The sequence below is a fragment of the Bos mutus genome, chromosome 1 (genome assembly GCF_027580195.1).
Source record: "Bos mutus isolate GX-2022 chromosome 1, NWIPB_WYAK_1.1, whole genome shotgun sequence".
Taxonomy (NCBI): Eukaryota; Metazoa; Chordata; class Mammalia; order Artiodactyla; family Bovidae; genus Bos; species Bos mutus.
This window is the reverse complement of record NC_091617.1, coordinates 147,237,683-147,262,816: the sequence shown is the minus strand read 5'-3', so window position 1 is coordinate 147,262,816 and position 25,134 is coordinate 147,237,683. Positions and strand designations below refer to the sequence as shown.

The following is a 25,134-nucleotide window of genomic DNA, read 5'->3' as shown; positions in this document are numbered from 1 at the left end:
AACTCTTTGCGACCCCATGGACTGTAGCACGCCAGGCCTCCCTGTCCATCACCAATTCTCGGAGTTTACCCAAACTCATGTCCATTGAGTCAGTGATGCCATCCACCCATCTCGTCCTCTGTCGTCCCCTTCTCCTCCTGCCTTCAATCTTTCCCAGCATCAGGGTCTTTCCCAAGGAGTCAGTTCTTCGCATCAGGTGGCCAAAGGATTGGAGTTTCAGCTTCAACATCAGTCAAGACTCTTCCAAACCCCCCAACCCCTGGCTGTTTCCCAAACCTCATGAGAGGCTGGTTTCATCAGCACACAGAGAGCGGGAGCTGATGCCCATGAGCGGCCAGGGAGGTGGTCAGCGGCTGCTGTCAATGGACTGAGTGCAAATAGCCAGGACAATGGCAGCAGGCGGAGGCATACGGACCCCAGGGCAGAGCTGTCTGGGGGCCAGGAGGGGAGAACCAGGCCCAGTGAGGAAGGGCAGACTCGGGGGGCATTGCCCCAGAAGGAGCTGGCTGCCAGGAGGCTTGCTCATAGAAGGCCCTGGAGAAGGACACAGAGATCCGGCCCAGGCTTCTGCATTCTGGACATTTCAAGTGAGCTGGTGCAGGGAGGAAGGGCAACTCGGGGTTGACGCTGCGTTATTACTTGGGTGACAGAACAAGCTGAATCTACATGAACCTGTGTGGCCCCCTCGTTTCTGCTACTGACGCTGCAGTGCCGGAGGCCAGACAGGGATGCCGGCGGCCAGCGGAGAAGGCAGGGAATATGGCCCAGCAACGCCGCTCTGAGCTTCCCAAGCCCTGACCTTGCCTCCTGGCCTGTTTACGGTCAATGAAGGAAGCTGTCTCCCCTGGGGCACAGAAATGGACTGGGAACCCAGCAGCAGGCCGGCTCTTCCCAGGGGCCCTGCGTCCACCCGCAGCCGGGAACGAGGGAGATGTGGAGGGAAGCCCGCCAAAGCGAGGCTCGGGGGAGGCCCGCCCAGCCGGACGTCAAACCGACAGCACGCTCCCCGGACGAGTGCAGCCCGGGTGGACGTGGGGAGCCAACCCCTGGACCCGAGGGGTCCCGTGGCCCGGGGGGTCTGGGGTGGGGGCACCCAGACAGAAAGCTGACAGCATGCTTCCCAGACGAGCGTAGCCTGGGTGGATGTCGGGGGATGAACCCCTGGACCCAGCCCAGGTGGACGTGGGGAGCCAACCGCGGGGTCCCCGTGGTCCAGGGAGGTGGGGGGCGCCCGGACGGACGCAGAGCCCACAGGACGCTCCCAGGACGAGCAAAATCCGGGTGGACGTAGGGGGCAGAAGCCCTGGACCCGAGGGGCCCAAAACCCCGGGGGATGGGGGGCCACCCTGACGGACGCAGAGCCTGCGGGCCTCGCTGAGCCCCCAGCATTGATAAGAGAGAGCGGATGAATTAAAGGCGGAGCAGAGGCAGAGCAGGGAGATGTCCTCTGGACTGTTTTTTAATTGTCTTGCTGTGATTGCCTATTTAAACCCACCAGCAGGAAGCGGAGTTAAAGCACTTGGCCCTCCTTAGGGAGCCCTGAGTGGAGGGAAGCTGAGAGCAGGGCGGGAGCGCTGGGAGACGTGGTTGTTTGTGGATGCCCAGGACAGACGGGAAAACAACTAGCACAGGAGCTGGGCTGAGCTGGGGGCCGGGCCAGCTGACCAGTGGGGACGGCGTCCCTGGCCAGCCTCCTAGGAGGTGGAAGCTACGCTCAACTGATGCTCAAGTGCAAGTTGCTCAGTCGTGTCCTACTCTGTGACCCTGTGGACTATACAGTCCATGGAATTCTCCAGGCCACAATGCTGGGGTGGGGAGCCTTTCCCTTCTCCAGGGGATCTTCCCAACCCAGGGATCAAACCCAGGTCTCCCACATTGCAGGAGGATTCTTTACCAGCTGAGCCTCCAGGGAAGCCCTAACACTCAAACTATGAGATAAAGTGTAACTCTAGGAGGGCACACAGGCCACTTCCTGTGACACAGGCACAGTAAGAGCATCCTCTGTCATAAAGCTGTTGTGCACATGGTCACACGGGCAAGTTGAGACCTGGCCACTGGAGGGCTGTCACCATGATGACCGTCCTGTGTCCCGTGAGGCCAAGCCTGGGCACCAGGAGCCCTGTGTGTTCACTGGCTGATAAGGAAGAGTCAAAGATTCATTTATTCCACCGGAAGAGACATAAGGGTCACAGTGAGCTGCCTAAGTCTCGGAGACCTGTGGCCTCCTATGCAGAGAGCTAAGAGCCACGCTCAGATAACAGCCAGCCAGCCGCCTACCAAGCAGGACAGGGGTCGGGGCACTGTCACCCCTCACAGCTGCAGTTCTCACATGCTCTTGGGCTGACCACCTCCAGACGCACCTGAACCCTGCATTCTGCAGAAGGTTCTGGTTTTCCAGGAGAGAACAGGGGTTTGAGGAAACGAGGCGCAGGCCAAGACCCTTGGGTGTTGGGGGGGGTGTCTCTGTGCGCCCAGCGACGGGGGAAGGGTCTGAGGGAGGGAACAGTCGCAGGACAGCAGGGGGCCTAGGGGGACAGTCCTGGGACAAGTCTCCGCGGTTACTTAACCCCAGGAGGCAGCCAGTCTGGAGGGAGTCTTGGAGGAAGGTGCGCTCCAGAACAGGGAACATTGGAAACTCCCGAGGGGCCCTTCTGTATCGATGGCCTCCTTTCTCAAAGCCAGGGCTCCGTGTGGAGCTGGGGGCAATGGTCAGGATGACGGGGCCTGTACCCCAGTCGTGAGGGCTCCTACTTAGGAGTGCTTTAAATGGACCCCTCCTTTGGCACGCATGCTCCGTCACTTCAGTCACGCCCAGCTCTCTGCGACCCCACCGACTGTAGCCCGCTGGGCTCCTCTGTCCATGGGATTCTCCAGGCAAGGGTACTGGAGTGGGTTGCCATGCCCTCCTCCAGATCTCCCTGACCCAGGGATCGAACCCTCATCTCCTGCATTGTACGCAGATTCTTTACCATCTGAGCCACCACAAATCAAGGCCCTGATGAAACACTAATCCTGATCTCTCCCTGAAGTGAGGTGGCTACCATCTCCCCTTCTAAGTCATCCTTGCAAACAAGCCCCAGCATTAACCATCCCACAGTTTTCTTTTCGGGATCTGTGACATAACAAGAAAAGCTATTTCTCCTCTTTTTTTTTTTTTTTTTGGCGGCACCGTGTGGCTTGGGGGATCTTGGTTCCCTGATCAGGGACTGAACCTGGGCGTCCTGCAGTGCAAGTGCAGAGTCTTAACCACTGGCCTCTAGGGAGCTCCCTCACCCTTTTCTGTTCTCAAAGCATAAGCAGTTTCTCATCAGTTGTAAGAGGCTAACCTCAAGAATTAGTATATAAATAATAACATTAACCAGGGCTTTCCCTCATAGCTCAGTTGGTAAAGAATCTGCCTGCAATGCAGGAGGCCCGGGTTCGATTCCTGGGTGGGGAAGATCCCCTGGAGAAGGAAATGGTGACCCACTCCAGGATTCTTGCCTGCAGAATCCCATGGGCAGGGGAACCTGGCGGGCTACAGTCCACGGGATCACAAGAGTCAGACACGACTTAACGACTAAACCACCACCACCAATAACATTAACCAGGGAGATGATCCAGAAAGGCCTAAAGAGAAAGTCTCCCCAAGACCTGGGCCTCCTCCCATCAGTCTCGTCACTCGTCACCTTCCAAAGGGGAGACAGCTCATACAAGGGCCTGCCTTCCAGGAAATGGCGGGACGCAAGATTTCTTGGAGCAGGAAAGTGGAAGGGAGTCGTGGGGAAATGAAGAGCAACTTCACTGCCTGCAGTCTGAGGGCTCAGTAAACTCTGATCACCTGTCTGAGCATCACACAGGAAGGACCAGGCGGGGAGCCAGCCTGGGTTCATCCAGCAGATCTGTTTCCAGCCTGGGCGATGGATGGACTCTCTGAACCTCAGTGTACTCAGCTGCAAAGGGGACAATGATGCAAAGTGGCCTCCCACGTCACAGGAAGAAGGAAGCATTTGTTAACACTGGCTGCCAGCCTCCTTCCTGCATCGTTATTTGAAATCTCCAACCTAGAGTCCGTGCCCTAGCGGCCATTAAACACCGTGACTCAGAGCAATCGCTTCCCGGTGGCCTCTCCCTGGCCGCATGTGCTCCACGGTGCTGGTCTGTCCACGAGACAGACCCCCCGAAGCCTGGCTGTTTACAGCACAAGGGCTGAGTCAGCAGCTTCCTGCACACCTCACGCCTCATCCTCGCTGGGGCTCTGGATTTCCTTCTTTAAATTCAAAACAAGAGGACCAGGTGCAGAAGGTGCTTTCTGCATGGGTGCCCAGCCATCACCACGCTTCCTGGGGTCACACGGGGTAATCTGGGGGCAGCGTGTGGGCGTGGGGAGAAAACACCATGCATTCTAGAACCTGCTGCAATCGTGACATTCTGGAGCCGCAACAAGTCAGCATCCCGTGGTCTGCCCACCCCCCACCCCCAGAAGGCACAGCCTCAGGAAGGAAGAGTCAGGAGGCCCGGAAAACGGCTCGACAACTTCTCCTGTTTGATGGACTGCCATCTCTACATTCAAATTCCATTCATTTTCCTAAAAGGCCCCCGGTGATTACTGAAAAGCTAGCAGCCGCTCTCCACGTGGCTCAGAGTCCCGGTGCTGACATACTTACTGGCCGCGAGCGGCTCTCCAGGCCCTTCCGACGGCAGGTCAGCATCTGGTCCCTCCGGAGTCCCTCGAGCAGGAGACTCTGCGCCGTCCCCCTCTCCCGGGGGCGAATTGGGCTGCTGGGTGGCAGGCGTCTCCTCTCTCGGGCCCTGGCCGGGCTCCAGGCTTCCGTCCGTCCCCACGGCAGCATCTGCAGCCCCCAGCTCCTCTGCAGCCCCATGACCTCCAGGCTCCTGTGTCTCATCCCGGGCATCTGCTGGGGGGCAGCTGCCCGCAGGGCTCCCAGGGCAGCGGTACTGAGGCACGACACCGACGAACTTCAGGCCGCGACTCGCAGCCTCCTGGATCTGTGAGGCAAACCAAACCAAGGGAAACGGGTAAACAGGACGTTCCATCAGAGAGGGGGCACACGCGGCACCTCAGGGAGGCCTCGGGGGGTGTTTCTGGGGGTGTGTGTGTGTGTGTGGGTGTGTGTGTGCACGCGCGTCCACACCACAAATGGGATCTTAGTTCTCTGATGTTGGAGCTGAAACTCCAATCCTTCGGCCACCTGATGCGAAGAACTGACTCCCTGGGAAAGACCCTGATGCTGGGAAAGACTAAAGGCAGGAGAAGGGAATGACGGAGGATGAGATGGCTGGATGGCATCACCGACTCAATGGACATGAGTCTGGGTAAACTCTGGGAGTTGGTGATAACAGGGAGGCCTGGCGTGCTGCAGTCCACGGGGTTGCAAAGAGTCAGACATGACTGAGCGCCTGAACTGAACTGAATTGAGTTCTCCAAGCAGGGATCAAACCCAGGCCCCACTGCACTGAGTCTTAACCAATGGACCACCGGGGAAGTCTGGAAATCTCTCAAGCTGGCCAAGGCTCCACCTCCTCAAGGTGGTGGCCACACCCCAAGTCTGGCCTGCTGGGGACAGAGAGGGGCTTGTTTTCTTAAACTGTAAAAAAAAAAAATAAAGCATTCGACTGTGAAGGGCTGGGATGGCCTCTCTGTGAAACGCTACATTAGTCCCAATTAATAATTTTTCCTAAGAAGCTGAAAAAAGGTTCTAAAAGGATGAGCTGGAACAACAAGAGGCTAAAAGAGGAAGCTCATTTTGGTAAGAGTTTATTTTTTTGTGTGATTCTTTTTTTTTCTGATGAATCACCTACTTCCTGCTAATCAGGCTACTATATAACTCAATACATCTATATAACCACATACTAACTACCAGATGACATTTTATGACTCAAAGAGCTTCCTCTCTGAAACAATTGCTCTGGCAGAGAAGGGCAAAGGTGGTGAGAATCACCAGTGTGCAAAAGCTGATGGCACAGCCCGAGAGAGGGGACCTCTGAGGACAGAGGCCCAGGGGGAGGCACGGATGCCTGAAGACCATGCCCAGCCTGTGGGCACTGCACACGCCAACCCACGGCTCTCTACCCCCGATCCGGTCCAGGTAACAGGCGAAGTCTTCTCACCTCCTGAGCCTCAACATGGGGGGCACATGGTCGCACTGAGTTCTGGGCCGTGTGAACCCTTCCCTCCCTAAAAAAGCAACCGCACCCCCACCGCAGGCGACTGAGTGTAATTGTCATAAGTGAAAGACAAATGGAAAGTAAAAGCTAAACAAAAGCAAGAGCTGGCCAAAATTAGAAGACGAGCTTTCGGGGACTTGTTGGGCAAGGGTGCTCAGGTCACTTTACAAATGCAGCAGGAGGGGGAGACCGCAGGGCTCTGGGAGGCTCAGTCACCAACCCCCGAGTGGATGACCTCAGAAAGCCGCCAGGCGTCAGCAACAACCCTCTCCTGTCATTTGAGAAGGAGTAAGAAACACCAGAAAGTGAAGAGGAACTAAAAACCCTCTTGATGAAAGTGAAAGAGGAGAGTGAAAAAGTTGGCTAAAAGCTCAACATTCAGAAAATGAAGATCATGGCATCTGGTCCTATCACTTCATGGGAAATAGATGGAGAAACAGTGGAAACAGTGTCAGACTTTATTTTTTTGAGCTTGAAAATCACTGTAGATGGCGACTGCAGCCATGAAATTAAAAGACGCTTACTCCTTTGAAGGAAAGTTATGACCAACCTAGATAGCATATTCAAAAGCAGAGACATTATTTTGCCAACAAAGGTCCATCTAGTCAAGGCTATGGTTTTTCCAGTGGTCATGTATGGATGTGAGAGTTGGACTGTGAAGAAAGCTGAGTGCCGAAGAATTGATGCTGTTGAACTGTGGTGTTGGAGAAGACTCTTGAGAGTCCCTTGGACTGCAAGGAGATCCAACCAGTTCATTCTAAAGGAGATCAGTCCTGGGTGTTCATTGGAAGGGCTGATGCTAAAGCTGAAACTCCAGTACTTTGGCCACCTCATGCGAAGAGCTGACTCATTGGAAAAGACTCTGATGCTGGGAGGGATTGAGGGCAGGAGGAGAAGGGGACGACAGAGGATGAGATGGCTGGATGGCATCACTGACTCAATGGACATGGGTTTGGGTGAACTCCGGGAGTTGGTGATGGACAGGGAGGCCTGGCGTGCTGCAATTCATGGGGTTGCAAAGAGTCGGACATGACTGAGCGACTGAACTGAATTGAACTGAACTGAAGAAACACCAGCACGAGCTCCTCTCTAAGGGAAAAGCAAGCCTCAGCACCCCTCCACAGATGACCCACCCTAACTTAAGGCAGAAGGTCATTTTAGTTCAGCCCTGGCCGTTCTGGAAAATGATCTGGAGCAGTAATACGAACATACAGCCCAGTTCATCTTATATCAATGGTCTGACTGATCTTCATTTCAGATGAGGACACTGAAGCCCAGAGACATTTAAAGTCATAAAGCGAGCTGTGGGCAGTCAGGTTCCAAGTCAGGTTTGGCTCAGGTCCAAGTTCATTCTCTAAGTACAAGGCCAAGTGGACACGTGTCAAAGCATCAAATTCTCCAACATGCACGTGTCCACACAAATGCCCGCAGCTGGCTCAATTCACACTTCAAACGTTTTTTTAAAAAACCTTGAAGTCATCATTTCCATTCTGAAAATTCATTTTTTACCCATTAATCTGTGATATCTACCTATTTTTAGAAACTGTTTTAGAAAGCTTCTAAAAGAAGACACAGGTCACAAACTTTTTAAAAACCAAACAAGGAGGAGATAATTGTACCAAACAACCTGAGGTTGAGGGCAGCTAACCTCCGAGGTTCCTGGCAGCACAGGCAAGAGAGAAACACTATGGATTACGTCACGGTCAATAATAAAGAAGCGTGATTTGCTAGTAATTTGCCTAACATATAGTAGGTGATCAATAAGGATCTGCTGAATGAATGAGTGAATGAACACATTAAATACTGAGGGGATCTGTGTCTCTTCTTCCAGAATGACTCCTGGAAGGTAGGGATGGAGACCGACTGCTGCTGCTGCTAAGTCACGTCAGTCGTGCCTGACTCTGTGCCACCCCATAGACAGCAGCCCAGCAGGCTCCCCCGTCCCTGGGATTCTCCAGGCAAGAACACTGGGGTGGGATACCATTTCCTTCTTCAATGTATGAAAGTGAAAAGTGAAAGTGAAGTCACTCAGTCGTATCCGACTCTTAGAGATCCCATGGACTGCAGCCCACCAGGCTCCACCGTCCATGGGAGTTTCCAGGCAAGAGTACTGGAGTGGTTCGCCAATGCCTTCTCCGTTTCAGCTCTAGAATCCAACAAACCAACAAACATTTATTAAGTTCCTACACTGGCTCAAAACAGCATCACGCTTAGGTGCTGGGGCTACAAAATAGGAGTCTTAACTGTCAAAAGATTCAGCTGATTACTGTAAACAGATTTTAAAAATAATTATACTAACATGGCACAATAATGCTTATGTTATGATGTTACATAAAAAATAAAGATTGTAAGCTTTTAAAACACAGCATTATCATGGCTGTATGTGTAAATTTTCAAAATTTATCTAACAAGCATACATATCACCTTTATAATTGAAAAGAAGTACACATTTCAGAAAATTTTCATAGAGAAGCAAAGCACAGTAATGGATATAAAGGTATGCTGCTAAGTCACTTGAGTCATGTCTGACTCTGTGCGACCCCAGAGACAGCAGCCCACCAGGCTCCCCCGTCCCTGGGATTCTCCAGGCAAGAACAGTGGAGTGGGTTGCCATTGCCTTCTCCAATGCATGAAAGTGAAAAGTGAAAGTGAAGTCGCTCAGTCGTGTCCGACTCTTAGCGACTCCATGGACTGCAGCCTACCAGGCTCCTCCACCCATGGGATTTTCCAGGCAAGAGTACTGGAGTGGGGTGCCATCGCCTTCGCCGATATGAAGGTATAGAAAGTGATTATTTCTGCCTGAAGGGGACACTGAGACCTTTCTCACAGAAGGTCAGGGCTATTAGAAATGAAATAGAGTAACACAGCTGGAGGAGGCGAAGGCTATGGCAGAGCTGGAATGTGTGAGCCTCCCCTACAACATTCATTCGGATTTTTCCCCAAATATCGTGCTGAACAAAACCTATTTGGGGACTCAACCTGCAGGAGGCTTTGAAGGATGAATAGGAGTTCACCAGACAGGTGAGAGAAAGGGACAGGGCAGTGCAGGCAAGGAGACAGAAGGAGCTTCACGGTCAAAGGCCTGACAGTGTGCAACAGCCTGAGGAGTGAACAGATTCCCAGAAATATTTCTGGGACATGACATGAGAAGCCAGGAGCGCCCAGAAATGAGGCTGGACCAGACATCACAAGGGCCACACCATGGATATCACGAAACGACAAGACGACAAAGCCTCAGACTTCACTCAGCAGCAACAGGTCCCTAACTTACCCAGCACAGCAGCTCTGGAGAGCGGAAGGAGGGGGGTGTCCAAGGACAGAGCACAGATTTCTTCGAATGCTCATCTTTTATCTTAAACAGTAATGAAAGTGTTGTATCCTACACCTAGCATTGTTTAATCATCAAAACTCTTAAAAAGACGCTCAAGGTAAATGGTAAAGACGCTGCCTCTCTCCATGGCAAGCCTTCCAGGGAACGTGTATCTCAAGAACATGAAACATCCTTGTGCACCAATCTTTGTCTGCAGATCTTGGGGTGGATTCCCAGAAGTGGAATGGACGGGCCAAGGGATATCAGCTCTTCAAAGGCTGGGTACAGGCTGCCAAATTGTTTCCCAGAAAGGGTGAGCAGTGTTTTTTAACCAGAAAACCCACATTTAGATTTTATAAAGATCGATATTTGGCCAGACCCTAGGGGCTGTGACACCTTTGATTTTTCTAGAGGTGTCAAACCAAACTCTGTTTGTTTCTCGCTCATTCCTTCATTTGTAACCTTTGTTAAGCAAGTCTCACAAACCTCAGAAAGGCAGGCATGAGACAGTGTTCGTCAGGGTTCACTTCTGACCACCAGCTCTCCTCACACCCATGGGAACCTCCTGTACTCATTTAGATTTAGCCACTAGTCATGTATTCATTCGGAGAAGGTGATGGCACCCACTCCAGTACTCTTGCCTCCTCCTATGGACGGAGGAGCCTCGCAGGCTGCAGTCCATGGGGTCACTAAGAGTTGGATACGACTGAGGGACTTCACTTTCACTTTTCACTTTCATGCACCGGAGAAGGAAATGGCAACCCACTCCAGTGTTCTTGCCTGGAGAATTCCAGGGACGGGGGAGCCTGGTGGGCTGCCGTCTATGGGGTCGCACAGAGTCGGACACAACTTAGCAGCAGCAGCATGTGTTCATTACACCCAAGTTTGAACTCCCCAGACCTGCCTTTTCTCTGGGGCTCAGAACTCCATGGCCAGTGATCACAGCTGATGGGTCCACCATGGGTCTCAAACTGGGGTCAAGGCGCCTGCTCTTCAGCACCTTCCTTTCTGTAACCCGTGTATCCACTCACCATGTCCTGCCAGACCATCCTGCAATGCTTCTGGAGCCCCACTCCCGTCCCCCAGACATCCCGGTCACTTTACTTTCAGAGACTCAGCAGCTGCTGCTGGACACCACCATGGCGTCAAGCTGGGCCAGGTGTTCAAGAGCAAGGAATCGAGTCCATACAGAAGATCAAACCCTGAATACCCAAGCCACCTTGGGGAAGGAGTTCCCCACAGACTGTCAGGCACACACCCGCGTAACTTCTCTAACAACTGCAATTAGGTCATGGCAAAGCTTGGATCCGCCCCGAGTATCTTCACGCAAACCAGTGCTCCTGAATGACAGCACTCCTTCACATTATACAACCCAAACTGTCCCAAGATGCCCACTCAAATACATGATTTAACTGAAATACACCCTCATCCACCTTTTTATCACATCAACTGCATTAAAAACAATCCCATCCCCAACACTTAAAAGAGTAACAACTTCTGGTTTAAGCACCAAAGATTAAACAAGACAGTTTTCAACTGACCCAAGACTTTGTTCAACTCTGTGATGAGTAAGAACAAATGCGATAATTATATTCACCCAACCTAAAATCAGACATAATAACGTGAAAAAGGTTTCTTATTTCTTTTTTTTTTTTTTTTTTTTTTCTTTTTAAAAAAATTTCTTTCTATAAAAAGTCTCAATGCATCAGAAAATGATATCATCTTTGGTTAATATTTCAAGAATTATTTTTATTAAAAGTAACACCATGATGTTGGGGTAGTCCCTGAAAATCCAGGGCATACTGTCTGTTACTCTACTCTCAAAATGAATGCCATGCTGCTGCTGCTGCTGAGTTCAAATGCACACTCTGTCTTGTCTTATACACACGCTTGTTTAGAGTACATTTAGCAATGAGGGTAAAACCAGTAAGGGAGAAATGGGGTCCTGATTGGGTTTGGTAAACATGGAAGCCATATGTGACACAGGAAAGACAGCAGAAAGCGCTCCTGCTAACAGGCCGACAGGACTGGAGCCCACAGGCCACGCAGGACGGCACAGGTGAAGGGCCAGCGACAGTCGAGGACCATTCAGTCTAACAGGACTGGAGCACCCACAGGCCACGCGGGACGGCACAGGTGAAGGGCCAGCGACGGTCGAGGACCGTTCGGTCTGAATCTAATGAAGATGGTGTCACGGTTCATTTTATGTGCCACCCTGGATAAAACTACAGTGACTAATTGTCAACACTGGTCTAGATACTGCTGTAAAGATACTTTTAGATGTAGTTGATATCTACAGTCCACTGGCTTTCAGTAAAGCCAGTCACCCTCTATAATGTGGACAGGCCTCTGCCAATCAAGTTGGCCTTAAAAGCGAAAAGCAAGGTTTTCCAAAGAAGGAATTCTGCCTCCAGACAACCTGCCCGAGTTTTCAACCTTCAGACTTGAGACTGCAACATCACTCTTACCCAAAACCTCTAGTCTACCACATGGCCCTGGAGGTTTGGGACAGCCCAGCTCCACAGTCATTTGGGCCAGTAACGTAAATCAATCTCAATTTCAGTCTCATACTACAGACAGACAGATGGATAGATAACACTATGAGTTGTTTCTCGGGAGAAAAGTCACACAGGAGAAAAGCAGATGAAGGGAATCAGGGGAAGAGGACTGCAGCAGCAGGTTGATGAATTATCTCCAAACCTAAAGCAGACCGAGCGTGAAAGGAAGGGCTGGCTAAGGGGTCCCCAAAGGCAGGGAGAGAAGTGGGCCCTGAACAGGAACAAAGAGAAGGACGTGGTCTAGTGATGATTAAAGGTCCCTGAAGAGAGGCTGGCACGCACAGGAACCGGACGGCAGTCACTGTTGCCCGGGTGAAAGAAGTCTCCTCGCCACGTTTTACGGGAAAGGGATTACATTTTTAATTGGTAGATTTAATGTCTATAGGCCATTTCCAACTTTCAGATGAACTTATTGGAATCCCTAAAACTATCATGCTAATTAAGGCTGGGAATCAGAAACTTACTGACTTTTTGAAAATATAAAGATGTGCTATCTGATATGATAGTAGCCACTAGCCAAGTGTGACTATTAATATTTAAATTTAAATTAGTTCAAATAAAATAAAATTAAAAATTCAATTCCTCAGTCACACCAGCCACATTTCAAGTGTTTGATGGCCCCGGTGGCTGGTGACTGCCCTACTGAATGCAAATATAGGACGTCTGGTGCAAATATAGAATACTTCCATCATCATAGAAAGTTCTACTGGACACTGCCGATACAGAGCATAAAAAACCATATAAAATACCAAGCAACAGAAACGGGGTTTTCAACAGTGACTGCACAGGCATATAACACAGAGTAAAGACCGAGACTCACACATAAAGACATCCCAAATGGACCCTAAACCAGAGCACTGACCACTCTGACCCCTCTCTGTAACTCAGGGGCCACCATCCTGTGATAGCTGACATTTTAAAGTCTCTGGGGACCCGTGACATACACAGGGAACCTACAGACAGAGGCTGAACCATATGTCAAGAACAGACGCAAAAACGCTGTTCTGGTTGCACAGTCACACGTGAGTCTTCACGGTGAATATTTTATCTCACGCACTCACACACACAACCCTTCTCATCTTCTGTCGCCTGAGCTCTTGTACAGCCTTCCGAAAATGGAGGTTCAAAAATAACACAGGTCTTAGCTCAAGTCTGCAGCGGTCTTTGGTTCTGACGTGTTAACACGTAGCTTCAGGAACTGAAACTTGTACCCAGTGCTGCCATGTATTCAGCTCAGTCGTGAGGCCACACGGAAAGATCCTGCAGCCTTCTGGGGTTGTGGTTTTCTCTTTCAATGACTGAGAAGCCTCAGAATGAGCCTGAGACGAGGAGTCTGAGGCTTAAAGCTCTGGACTCAGCCCTGCCACGCACTTAGCTATGTCACTGATCCACCCAGTTGCTGTATCTGAGCCTCAGTTTCCTAATCTGTAAAATGGGGATAATAATAATGATTAATTCACTCACTACTTACTTCCTCAGTATCTTACTGAGTAAGACGTTACTTACTCAGTTACTTACTATGTGCTGAGAACGAGGTCCTGGGGAAGCAAACAGGCACCATCCTTGACCTCCTGGATGCAACACTTTTTGGTCTCACTCTAGAGACTCTGAAGAGTCCATCTGATCTCCTTCTCAACCTGCCTGCGCTTAGTCTGAAGGACCACTGCTTCCTAACTCTTAAGTCCCTGGCAGGGCTAAAGTTGGGAGAAGAGGTTTTATTCTCTTCTGCCACTAGCAGTGATCTGGTGGGATGCTTGAGAAATGATGGAATAACCTGGAAAACTGTAAACTCCCTTAAAAACAGAAGGAAGAGATGGAGTCCAGCGCTGAGATAGGAGCAGAGAACAAATCCATCCTTTGGTGGCACTGTTCAGGGCAAGTGTTTCTGATGAAAGGAGTTTTATTGGCCTTCATTATCTTTATTAACTGGCTGGGTGCTTTCACTTAGATTGTGCCTATAATTTCACCGTTCACTGAAAATGTCATTCCTGGGAAATCAGTAGAACCAAAAGGGAATATGCTGTTAAGCTCTCAACTCTCGAAAATCTTCAACTAGCTCTTAAAAAAAAAAAAAAATATATATATATATATATATATATATTTTTTTACTTATTTGGCTGTGCTGGGCCTTGGTTGCGGCGTGTGGGATAGTTCCCTGACTGAGGATCAAACCTGGGCCCCCTGCAGTGGGACTGTGGAGTCTTAGCCACTGGACCCCCAGGGAAGTCTCTTTAACCAGCTCTTAATGCCCTGTGAAAACCAAACCACCAGAAGATCCCAACCTGATGTCAAAAGTCTCAATCAGAGACGGAAAGGGAGCAAGGAAAGGCCTATCTCTGGGGAAGGATCTAACGGTGACCCAAGTGGCCAGCAGGGTAGAATCTCAGGAAGAGCATCTCTACCACCATCAGGAAAACGGCTCCAGGTTTTGTCCCTATGTCTTCTTAAAAAAATTGTTAGCATTCTTCTTCTTTCTCTTGTAGGACCAATTTTTTCCATAGGGCAGGAAATATGGCCATTTCCAACTTCTGAGTTTCTCTGCTCTTGGCTCAGCCACTGGAGACAGACTATCTAAATGTCCTGGGTCCACACAAGCAAAAGATCTCAGGGAAGGGCTCTGATTGGCTCAGCTTGGGTCAGGTGTTCACCTCAGGGCCAATCAGCTCTGGCCAGTGTTAGGGCAGCTCCTGTGGAAATCACATAGCTGGACTGTGGGAACAAAGCTGCTTTCAGAAGAAAAGGAATCTCAGGGCAGAAAAAATTAGTATTTAATGTCTGTTATGTAGATATATCATCTCATGGGAAATAAAATTTGAAATCTGTTCAGTACCCACATGTACGAAAGTCAAGAAGAGGATATTAGGCAACTGATATTTACACCAAACAAAACCGAGCAAGTTAAGACCACACCGATCACAATCATGTTGATACGTTTTGGTCAAAGTGGACCCCGGGCCAGTACTAGGTTATTTTGTCTGCGTGGACACAGCATTCGTCTCCTTGTCTTGGGCTATGTTCTTCTCAGCTCTGCTCTGGATTTCTTTTCTCAGCTTTATTGCAGTATAACTGAAGATTGTTTTTTAAGAGTACTTTTCGGAGTCAATGTCCACACCTGAGCTCTCCCCTTCCCAGGGCAGTCTGCCACGGCACGGGCACCCAGATCAGGAGGGCAGGGACTGGAGTGGGCGGGGTCTCCCCTCTGGCAGAGCTGCACGGGCCCTGCAAACGCCTGATCTCCCTCGACATCTGCCCATCAGCAGCACTTTGCATAGATGAGCTCAGACCAGGATCTCGGAGCAAAAGCAAAGACCTCGGCATCATCCAGGCAGGAAAACCGACGGACCTCCAAGTCACAGGGCCTCAGGAGGGTCTGCATCTCCTGCCGAGGCTACAAGACCCCCAACCTGAGCTTCCACTAAGGCCAGGGCACGCCCACAAAGACAATAGAGCCATCAAATCTCCCACACCTCACGTTAGCAAGCATTTACATAGACTCTCATCAGAGTCGCATGGCAAAGTCAAGGATATGCACCAGACTTTGCCGCTTGCCAGTTCCGTGGCTGCATGACTGGTAAAATGACCTGACCCGCAGGTGGACTCTGTGCACACAGGCATGGCTTGGGGGACGGAATTCAAGAAGAAACAAGGCCAGCAACGTGAAGAGGGAAGAAAGTGTGCTCAGTTACACAGAGCAGGACAAACATCCTGCACCAAAAAGCCGTCATCACAGTAGCTTCCATTTACTGAGCGCTTCAGCTCAGTTCAGTCGCTCAGTCGTGTCCAACTCTTTGCAACCCCATGAATGGCAGCACGCCAGCTTACCCTGCGCCAAAAGCTGTTCCAAGGGCTTTACGTGAATTACCTCATCTCATCCTTATGTAACAGTGACATATATACCAGGCCATGTGCAAAACAGACGGCTAGTGGGAGGCTGCTGGTGAGCACAGGAACTCAGCTCGGTACTCTGTGACCACCTAGAGGGGTGGGAAGGGGGCGGGGTGGGAAGGTCCAAGAGGGAGTGGATAGATGCATGTGTGTGCTCTGCATGCTCAGGCGCTCTAGTCGTGTCCGACTCTGTGTGGTCCTATGGACTGTAGCCCATCAGGCTCCTCTGTCCATGGGATTCTCCAGGCAAGAATACTAGAGTGGGTTGCCATGCCCTCCTCCAGGGGATCTTCCCAACCCAGGGATCCAACCCAGGTCTCCTGTGTTACAGGTGGATTCTTTACCACTGAGCCCTCAGGGAGGCCCTATATATATATATATATAAGATATATATATATATCTTGTATATATATATATAGCTATACATATATAGCTGATTCACACTGTTGTACAGCAGAAACTAACATAACATTGTAAAGCAATTATATTCCAATAAAATTTTTTTTAAAAAACAGGTTTTTAAAATTTTCTCATGCTACAGATTAGAAAACAGACACAGACAGGCTGCCCAGCTTGCCCAAGGGCACACAGCTAGAAGATCACAGGGAGGATTCAAACCTAGTCAGCCTGGCTTCAGGCTCCACATTCCCACTTGGTACACTGCTCAGATTGTATTTGCAACAGAACGTCCCACCCTCTAAGCCACACTGTGAAAATCGGGGCTAGATCTTCAAGAGTGTTGAGTCTGTAGAGTCTGGAATCTTGCTCTGTAGGCAATGAGATGCCATCACAGCTTCTGGCCACAGGGACGTAATCAGGCCTTTCCCAAGGAGGACTGATGTTTCCGCAGGATGTGGTGCGGATGGGGAGGGGGCTGGGGGAGAGAGGCAGAGAGAGGGATCGGGGCCCAGGAGTCACTGCAGAGCTCGTGGGAGAGGTCAGACGAGGCCATGCTTGCCATGGGAAAGGACGGACAAGGGAGATGGAGACCCAGAGCGGAGGCGGCGGTACGGACGACGGGGTGACATGCGACGAGGCGCGATGTGACGCCATGCGTCAAATCATCGGTGACCTGCTGTCCGAACTTTTGAACAATCTGACACTTTTGAAGGCAAAAGGTATGCTGTGACAAGAGGCATGAGCCAGGACTGTCCAAGCCCAGACAGACACAGGGTCACCTTTGTCTCAGTAATTCTCATCAAAGGAAAAAAAAATGCCTCCTAGCTGGGCATTCCTTCACAAGGCACTGCCCGAGATAAGATAGTGCGTGTCCAGAAAAGCAAAGCAAAGAAAGAACCAGCTGGAATCTGGAATCCTGGACCGGCTGACACTGACAACCCAACTTTATTTTTTGGTAATAGCAGTGACCCTGGAATTATAAGCTTGGGACAAAGAACCTCAAGGGCTTATTAACACTCCTGGGAATGTTCTGGAAAACCAGTTTGAGAGTCTTCAAGGAACTCAAATCTCAGCACCACAGTTAAGAGACTGAGGCAAAAGAACCTGAGTTTAAAGCAGTTTAACCAGGAGCAGATGTTTTCCTTCACACTACGCCGCTGTTTTAACATCCAGAATTCGTGACTTTTTTCCCACCGTGCCCTGATTTACATAGGCTTCCAGAGCATTAATGAAAGGCACTTGAACAAAATACTGAGATGGTGTGGCTGGACCAGCGCTGTTCCAGTTTCAACCCTTGGTTAAAAACCCTTTTTGGTCTCCATGACTCCAAACCCACAAAAATATAACTCAGTCTGAACGGCATTTGAAACTCCCCTGGTTAAGAGAACAGTGAAACTAAGTACTTGGGGATGGTTTTCATTACAATGCTAAAGAAATGAATGTTTTGTTGTTCTTTTTGTAAATACCCTGAAGAACCCTGGGATGGTTTTTCTGGAAGATGAAAATGATCTGAGAGTTTCAGATCTCATGAGGATATGTGATCTCTTTGAGTAACAAATAAGGTTGTTGTTTTTTTTTTTTTTTTAAAGGGGCTGATTTTCCATTTACAACTGTTGAGAATTGCACTTAAAGATGATTTCCAATGCCCAATAATTCAATGCCCTTCATATTCAATACTCAACTCCTATTTCCACTTCATGCCTTCATATTTTTAATTCTATGAGCCCTAAATGATCTCAAAGTTCTCTCCTAGTAGAATGAACTGTAAATGAACACAGATGTCTGAATTCATGTCTGTGGCAGGCTGTATTTTCCAAAGATGTCTCTCACCCGCCCATGACCTGCTAGAACCCTGTCACTCCCCCATCAAGAGGCAGCGTCTACATCCGTCTCCTTGGACCCGTATGGCTCTCCACCAATGAGTAAAGTCAGAAGGACACTATGTGACTTTTGAGGCCTGGTCATAACATTTCCATGAACTTCCACCTTGTTTTTCGGGAAGAGCTCAGCTGTATGTTTTGAGGAAACCCAAGTCGTCTATGGAGAGGCCTGTAGCCTAGCAACTACTTGCCAATGGTGTGAGTGCACCATCTTGAAAGTGGAGTCCCCAGCCACTGACCAGGGGATACCATGGAGAGCAGAGATTAACAGTCTTGCCAAGTCCTGCCCAAGCTGCACATTTGTGAGCAAAATCCATGAATGTGGCTGTAAACCACTGGGTTTTGAGGTGGTGGTTACGCAGCAACAGACATCCTCCTAAATTCAGTAATCCTCACCAACTCACACCCACAGGAAGACACAGACTGCAGTAATTTCTTATAGCAAAATCCACAGTCCTTTGTCAAGCAGGCAGTTGGGAGCATTTGCAAACACGCAGAAATGTAAACAGGATAACACAACTGCTTCCAAGGCGTGGGCCTCCGGGACCCGCTTTAATAAAGAGGTAAGAGCAGTTTGTAATTAGCCTCTCCGTTTGTGATGATCCATCTGAATGGCTGGCGCAAGCAGGTCGGGGGTGGGGGCGGGCGGGGGGCATGGGGAGGTAAGCGCGGCCCCTATAGAGCCCTACATTATTAACCGGCTGAGCAAAACTCCAGGCACGGGGAGGCCTTGTTCTTGTTTACTGCAAGATGCAAATGCGCAGCCCATGAATTAGTGATGATGTTTTACTACTTGGGAACCACACAGAACGCGGCCCGCATTCCCAGTCTCCATCAGACTCGGAAAAAGTCACAGGGAAATCCTGTGCTTGAGGCTTCAGGAAAAACTCCATCTGTATTCTTAAGGCGCCCTAAAGAGACCCCTTCCTTGCCCTCTGAGGAGTGCCTCAGAAGTTAGAGCAGCAACTGCAACTCGCATTTAAACCGGGAAGTCTTTGAAATGAAGTTTATATGCCAACTGAACAATGAAAAGTTCCACCAAAAGCTACCCTTACTTTTTACCAGGAATATATTTAAACACTTGCTTTTAATGCTTTTCCATCTCTTCAGGTGTATTTCTTTTGATGTCTACTCCTTGTATCCACCACATCCCAATCTTGCTTAGAAGGAGTTTTCTTCATAAAACTTGTTTTACCTCCCTGAGTTCAGTAACATCCTTATCACCCCACCGATAACATCCTTACTGTCCCCATCGATAACATGCACACTGCCACCAATAATGGTCCTACTTACAGGAAAGGTGTTACGTGTGCACAATGGAACACGATCCAACCATTAAAAAGAACAATCCTGCCACTTGCAGCAACCTGGATGAACCTGGAGGGCATCACACTAAGTGAAATAACCCAGACAAAGAAAAGCAAATATCCCTGACATGCGGAATCTGAAAAAGTCAGACTCACAGAAACACAGAGTAGAAAGCTGGTCACAGGGGGCTAGGGGGAGAGGGAGGGGAAGGGGAAATGTTTGTCTTCATTTGAAAGAGAAGAAAACCAAGAATCTGAGAAAATGCTGTGTGCCACCCATATGTCCGTGATTCATTAAGCAACAGGTTTGCTTTACTGGAGTCGGGAGAAAACTCTGGAACCAGACTTTTAAGTTCCAGATTTCTCCTGGAGGCGGCTCATCAGTTTCTGGAACTGGGTGCTTAGCATGCAAAGTGCTCCCTCCTCCCCAAGCCAGCCTCAGCACCCCTGACGGGTCCTAAGGGGACCCAGCTCTCTGAGGGGGAATTTTCCCAAAGGCAGAGGAGGGGAAACCCTTACATGGGCCGTAAACCTGTCACAACGGCCCTCGAAGCCCTCAAAAAGATTCCACACGATCTCGAGCAATAAAATTGAAACCTTCCAGTTTGGGAACAAGAAATAGCCTGCCAGAATAGAGCCCCAGCCCTCAGACGAGGCGCCCCACCCTCCATGTGCCTCGAGGTTTGTCCAAATTCGCACACTTGTTATCCGTGCTGGATCGCACACAAATCTGGCAGACAGGAGATCTCAGTGCGCAAGGCGGCTCGGCACCTCCCAGCAATCCAGATGGGGAAGTTCAACCCCGGCTGTAAACCCGTCGGCTACCACGTGTGTTCACCAACACTGCATAATCAGCGCTCACACCAGGGCCCCTCCCAGAAAACACAGATATTTTTGCACGCCAGGTGTGTCACTTTGGAAACTTTCCTGGCAAGAACAGCCAATTCCGTATTTGTAAACACGAGGCCGGCAAACCGGTGACACTGTAACCCTCCCAAGTCACTTCCGGGGCCCTGGCTCAAGCTTCAACCACCCCAAAGCGAGAGACATGAAGGAGAAAACACGTGCATTCATCTCCTCGGCGTCCTGCCTCACGCCCGAAACCACCCGTTTGAGCTCCTGCTTCGTCGCTCAGTCGTGTCTGACCCTTTGTGACTTAACGACTGCAGCCCGCCAGGCTCCTCTGTCCATGGGAGTCTCCAGGCCAGAATACTGGAGTGGGTTGCCATGCCCTCCTCCAGGGGATCTTCCCAACCCACAGATAGAACCTGCATTTCCTGCAGCTCCTGCGTTGCAGGCAGATTCTTTACCACTGAGCCACCAAGAAAGCCCCCCCGCCAAGCATCTCTCTCTATACAATTCTAACACCTTTGAAGCCTCGGGAATCCGCGGCTGTTACTGTCATTCCATAAATATCCATTGAGTATCTATTCTATAACCCACACTCTTCATGGCATGGAAAAAAAAGAGACAGGAAATAATACGATAGTTCAGTAAAAATGGCAAAGTATCTTAGGAGGCGAGAGAGATACCAGAGAAATCGAGTAGAATGAAGGGCAACCCTTGGGTGGGGAGGGAGGCTTGTGGTCCTCTTCTAACAGATGCACATTTGAAAGTGAGAGTCAAAGTCACTCAATCTGTCCGACTCTTTGCGAACCCATAGACTACACAGTCCACGGAATTCTCCAGGCCAGATTACTGGAGTGGGTAGCCTTTCCCTTCTCCAGGGGATCTTCCCAACCCAGGGATAGAACACAGGTCTCCTGCATTGCAGGCGGATTCTTTACCAGCTGAGCCACAAGGGAAGCCCAAGAATACTGGAGTGGGTAGCCTATCCCTTCTCCAGGGGATCTTCCCAGGAACCCAAGAATCAAACCAGAGTCTCCTGCACTGCAGGCTGATTCTTTACCAACTGAGCTATCAGGCATACAAACTACTATATAGAAAATAGATACAGTACGTGAACTGAGAACTTCCTGATGTTCAAGCTGGATTTAGAAAAGGCAGAGGAACCAGAGATCAAATTGCCAACATTCACTGGATCATCGAAAAAGCAAGAGAGTTCCAGAAAAACATCTATTGCTGCTTTATTGACTATGCCAAAGCCTTTGACTGTGTGGATCACAATAAACTGTGGAGAATTCTTCAAGAGATGGGCATACCAGACCACCTGACCTGCCTCCTGAGAAACCTGTATGCAGGTCAGGAAGCAACAGTTAGAACTGGACATGGAACAACAGACTGGTTCCAAATAGGAAAAGGAGTACGTCAAGGCTGTATACTGTCACCCTGCTTATCTAACTTCTATGCAGAGTACATCATGAGAAACGCTGGGCTGGATGAAGCACGAGCTGGAATCAAGATTGCCAGAAGAAATATCAATAACCTCAGATATGCAGATGACACCTCCCTTATGGCAGAAAGCAAAGAGGAACTAAAGAGCCTCTTGATGAAAGTGAAAGAGAGAGTGAAAAAGTTGGCTTAAAACTTACCATTCAAAAAACTAAGATCATGGCATCTGGTCCCATCACTTCATGGCAAATAGATGGGGAAACAATGGAAACAGTGAGAGACTTTATTTTCTGGGGCTCCAGAATCACTGCAGATGGTGACCGCAGCCATGAAATTAAAAGACGCTTGTTCCTTGGAAAAAGAGCTATGACCAACCTGGACAGCATATTAAAAAGCAGAGACATTACTTTGCCAACAAAGGTCCCTCTAGTCAAAGCTATGTTTTTTTCAGTAGTCATGTATGGATGTGTGAGTTGGACTATAAAGAAAGCTGAGCACTGAAGAATTGGTGCTTTTGAACTGTGGTGCTGGAGAAGACTCTTGAGAGTCCCTTAGACTGCAAGGAGATCCAACCAGTCCATTCTGAAGGGAATCAATCCTGAATATTCATTGGAAGGAGTGATGCTGAAGCTGAAACTCAAACATTTTGGCCACCTGATGCGAAGAGCTGACTCATTTGAAAAGATCCTGATGCTGGGAAAGACTGAAGGTAGGAGGAGAAGGGGACGACAGAGGATAAGATGGTTGGATGGCATCACGGACTCAATGGACATGAGTTTGAGTAAACTCCTGGAGCTGGTGATGGACAGGGAGGCCTGGCGTGCTGCAGTCCATGGGGTTGCAGAGAGCTGGACACAACTGTGCGACTGAACTGAACGGACCTGAAGGATCTACCGTAGAGCACATGAAACTCTACTCAATATCTTGTAATAACCTATAGGGAAAAGAATCTGAAAAGAACATGTGTGTGCGTGTGTGTGTGTGTGTGTGTGTGTGTGTAACTAAATCACTTTGCAGTACACATGAAACTAAGAAAACACTGTAAATCAACTATACTTCAATTAACAATAAATAAAGTGATGGTCAGGGTGCTGAGAAGGTGAACTTGAGCAAAGATGTGAAGGAAAGCAAGGAGTCAGCCAAGCAGATATATAGTGAGGCAAAAGGGGTCCATAAAAGTGACGTCCCTTGCCAACAGTTAGACCAGATTCAATAACCACAACTTGATGGCCCAGTTCACAGCGGGCTGAAAGAGGAAATACACAGGCCACACAGAGTCACACGCTGCATCTCCTGGAAGCAACCTGGGGAGCCCTGAGTTTTACTCCCTGAGAGTCACTTCTCAGAAAAGAGGGAACTACTTCATGCGTTCACAGACTTTTACAAACTCTCACAACACAAGGACTCCGTCACTGTATTTTGAACAACAAATATTGACTGGGGAAAAAGCACAGTGGTTCCGGCTGGTTGGGGGCATTTATTGAAGTCATCTGATGGACTTGACGTTAAAAGGAGGGGAATACATTCAACAAGAACTTTAAGTAATTCCTATAGCATTAAAAAAAAAAAATGTGAGGAGCTGTGGTAAGCATGCTTCATAAAGACCACTTTTCAAAGCAATGCAAAGAATTCTATACACAAGTGCAAATGAAATATTGGGACGTGGACGAATCCGACAGTGTCGAGCAAAAGATGTGATTTATAAAGGCCACTCTTACATCAAGTCCCAAACCAAGCAAACTAAGCTTCGGTGCTGAAAACCAGACAGAGCTGCCTCTGGGGAGGAGAGGGAGGGGATCGACGGGAGTTGCCACAGGAGGTCCCTGAGCTGTTCTACCTCTCGACCTGCGTGCTGGATACCCGGGTTCGTACACCTTCTGCACACTCCCTGAGTTGTCCACTTACGATTTATGCATCCTCTGTATTTGTTATTTTTTATATTTGTTATTTTTAATAAAGAAACTTAAAAAAGAGAAACACAGATTAAACAGCTGCATTCCAGAGATTTCTCATTTATTTATGAGCTAGATAAGAAAAAGAGACCGTCCTAACATTAAATGGATGGGCTCTTAGGACTTAGAGCCGTGATACATTGTTCTTGAATTTGAAAAGCGCCGAATTCCACATGATTTGGATGAAAGTGAAAATGATGAGCTTGAAACTTGTGTGAGAAGCTCCCAGAAGTCCCTCTGGCGATGACAGCGACACTGAGAGCAAAGATGCATGAAAAGTGTAGGAATAAAATTGTTTCACGAAATGCAAACACGGGGAAAGTGGAAGTGTCAGTCGCTCAGTCGTGTCCGACTCTTTGCAACCCCACGGACTGGCTCCTCTGTGCATGGGATGTTCCAGGCAAGAATGCTGGAGTGGGTTGCCCTTTGGTTCTCCAGGGGGTCTTCCTGACCCACGGATCATATCCAAGTCTCCTGCATTGCAGGTAGATTCTTTACCATCCCAGCTATGGACCAGTTCAGACACAACTGAGCGACTAACACTTTCATAAAACACGGGGGTGGGGGAGTACTACTTCCAAATTTATGTATTTTTAGATAATGTAAAATATGCATGAAAACTAAATTAATAATTAACATTCTAAAAGGAAATTTAATTATTTCAAATATATTCCTCAAACGTTATATAGTAATGACCCAACTTATTTTTTTGGATCTTTCCATGGGCAAAATCTTCTTCAGTTATCTAATAAACACTCCTTCTCCTTGGGGCTGATGAGACTCATGACTGTAAATATTATGTGTCAACTTAGAAAACACGGAGAACTGAAAACTGTTTAAACAAATGAGCCCTACAAACCACACTGTCCCAGACAGTTCCCAGCAGCCACACACGGCCTCTGAGCACGGGTCACGGGGCTGCTGTGACTACGGAGCCGAACTCTTGGTTTTATTGAATTTTAATGAATTTAAATTTAAAAACTTAAGCTATAGAAACTACTTTTCTGTTAAACACAACTCTATTTTGTAGGCCATTTCACTTCACTGAAGATTTAGCATCCAAACTGAGAGATGACCCAAGCGTAAAATACACACCACACTGTGGTTTTTAAGAACATAAAGCATCTCATTGGATGCTGAAAACATAGCATAACGGATACACTGGATTAAACTAAATATACTACTAAAATTAATTTCACCTTTGTTTTTCCTTTTTTTTAACAGGGCTACTAGAAAATTCGAAAGTGAAAGTGCCAGTTGCTCAGTTGTGTCCAACTCTTTGCGACACCGTGGACTGTAGCCCACCAAGCTCCTCTGTCCGTGGGATTCTCCAGGTACGAATACTGGAAAGTGAAAATGAAGTCGCTCAGTCGTGTCCAACTC

The 25,134-nt window shown here is 48.8% G+C and overlaps 1 protein-coding gene across 5 annotated transcripts in view; it reads right to left on the bottom strand.

Moving 5' to 3' along the window:
• RFTN1 (raftlin, lipid raft linker 1) overlaps positions 1–25,134 on the bottom strand; it is a 228,494-nt gene that overhangs the window by 68,258 nt on the left and 135,102 nt on the right. For all 5 annotated transcript variants that reach the window (XM_070377114.1, XM_070377103.1, XM_070377110.1 and 2 more), the window contains one exon: positions 4,647–4,989. In XM_070377114.1, coding sequence (XP_070233215.1) covers positions 4,647–4,989 — 343 coding nt within the window. The remainder of the gene's footprint in view (positions 1–4,646; positions 4,990–25,134) is intronic.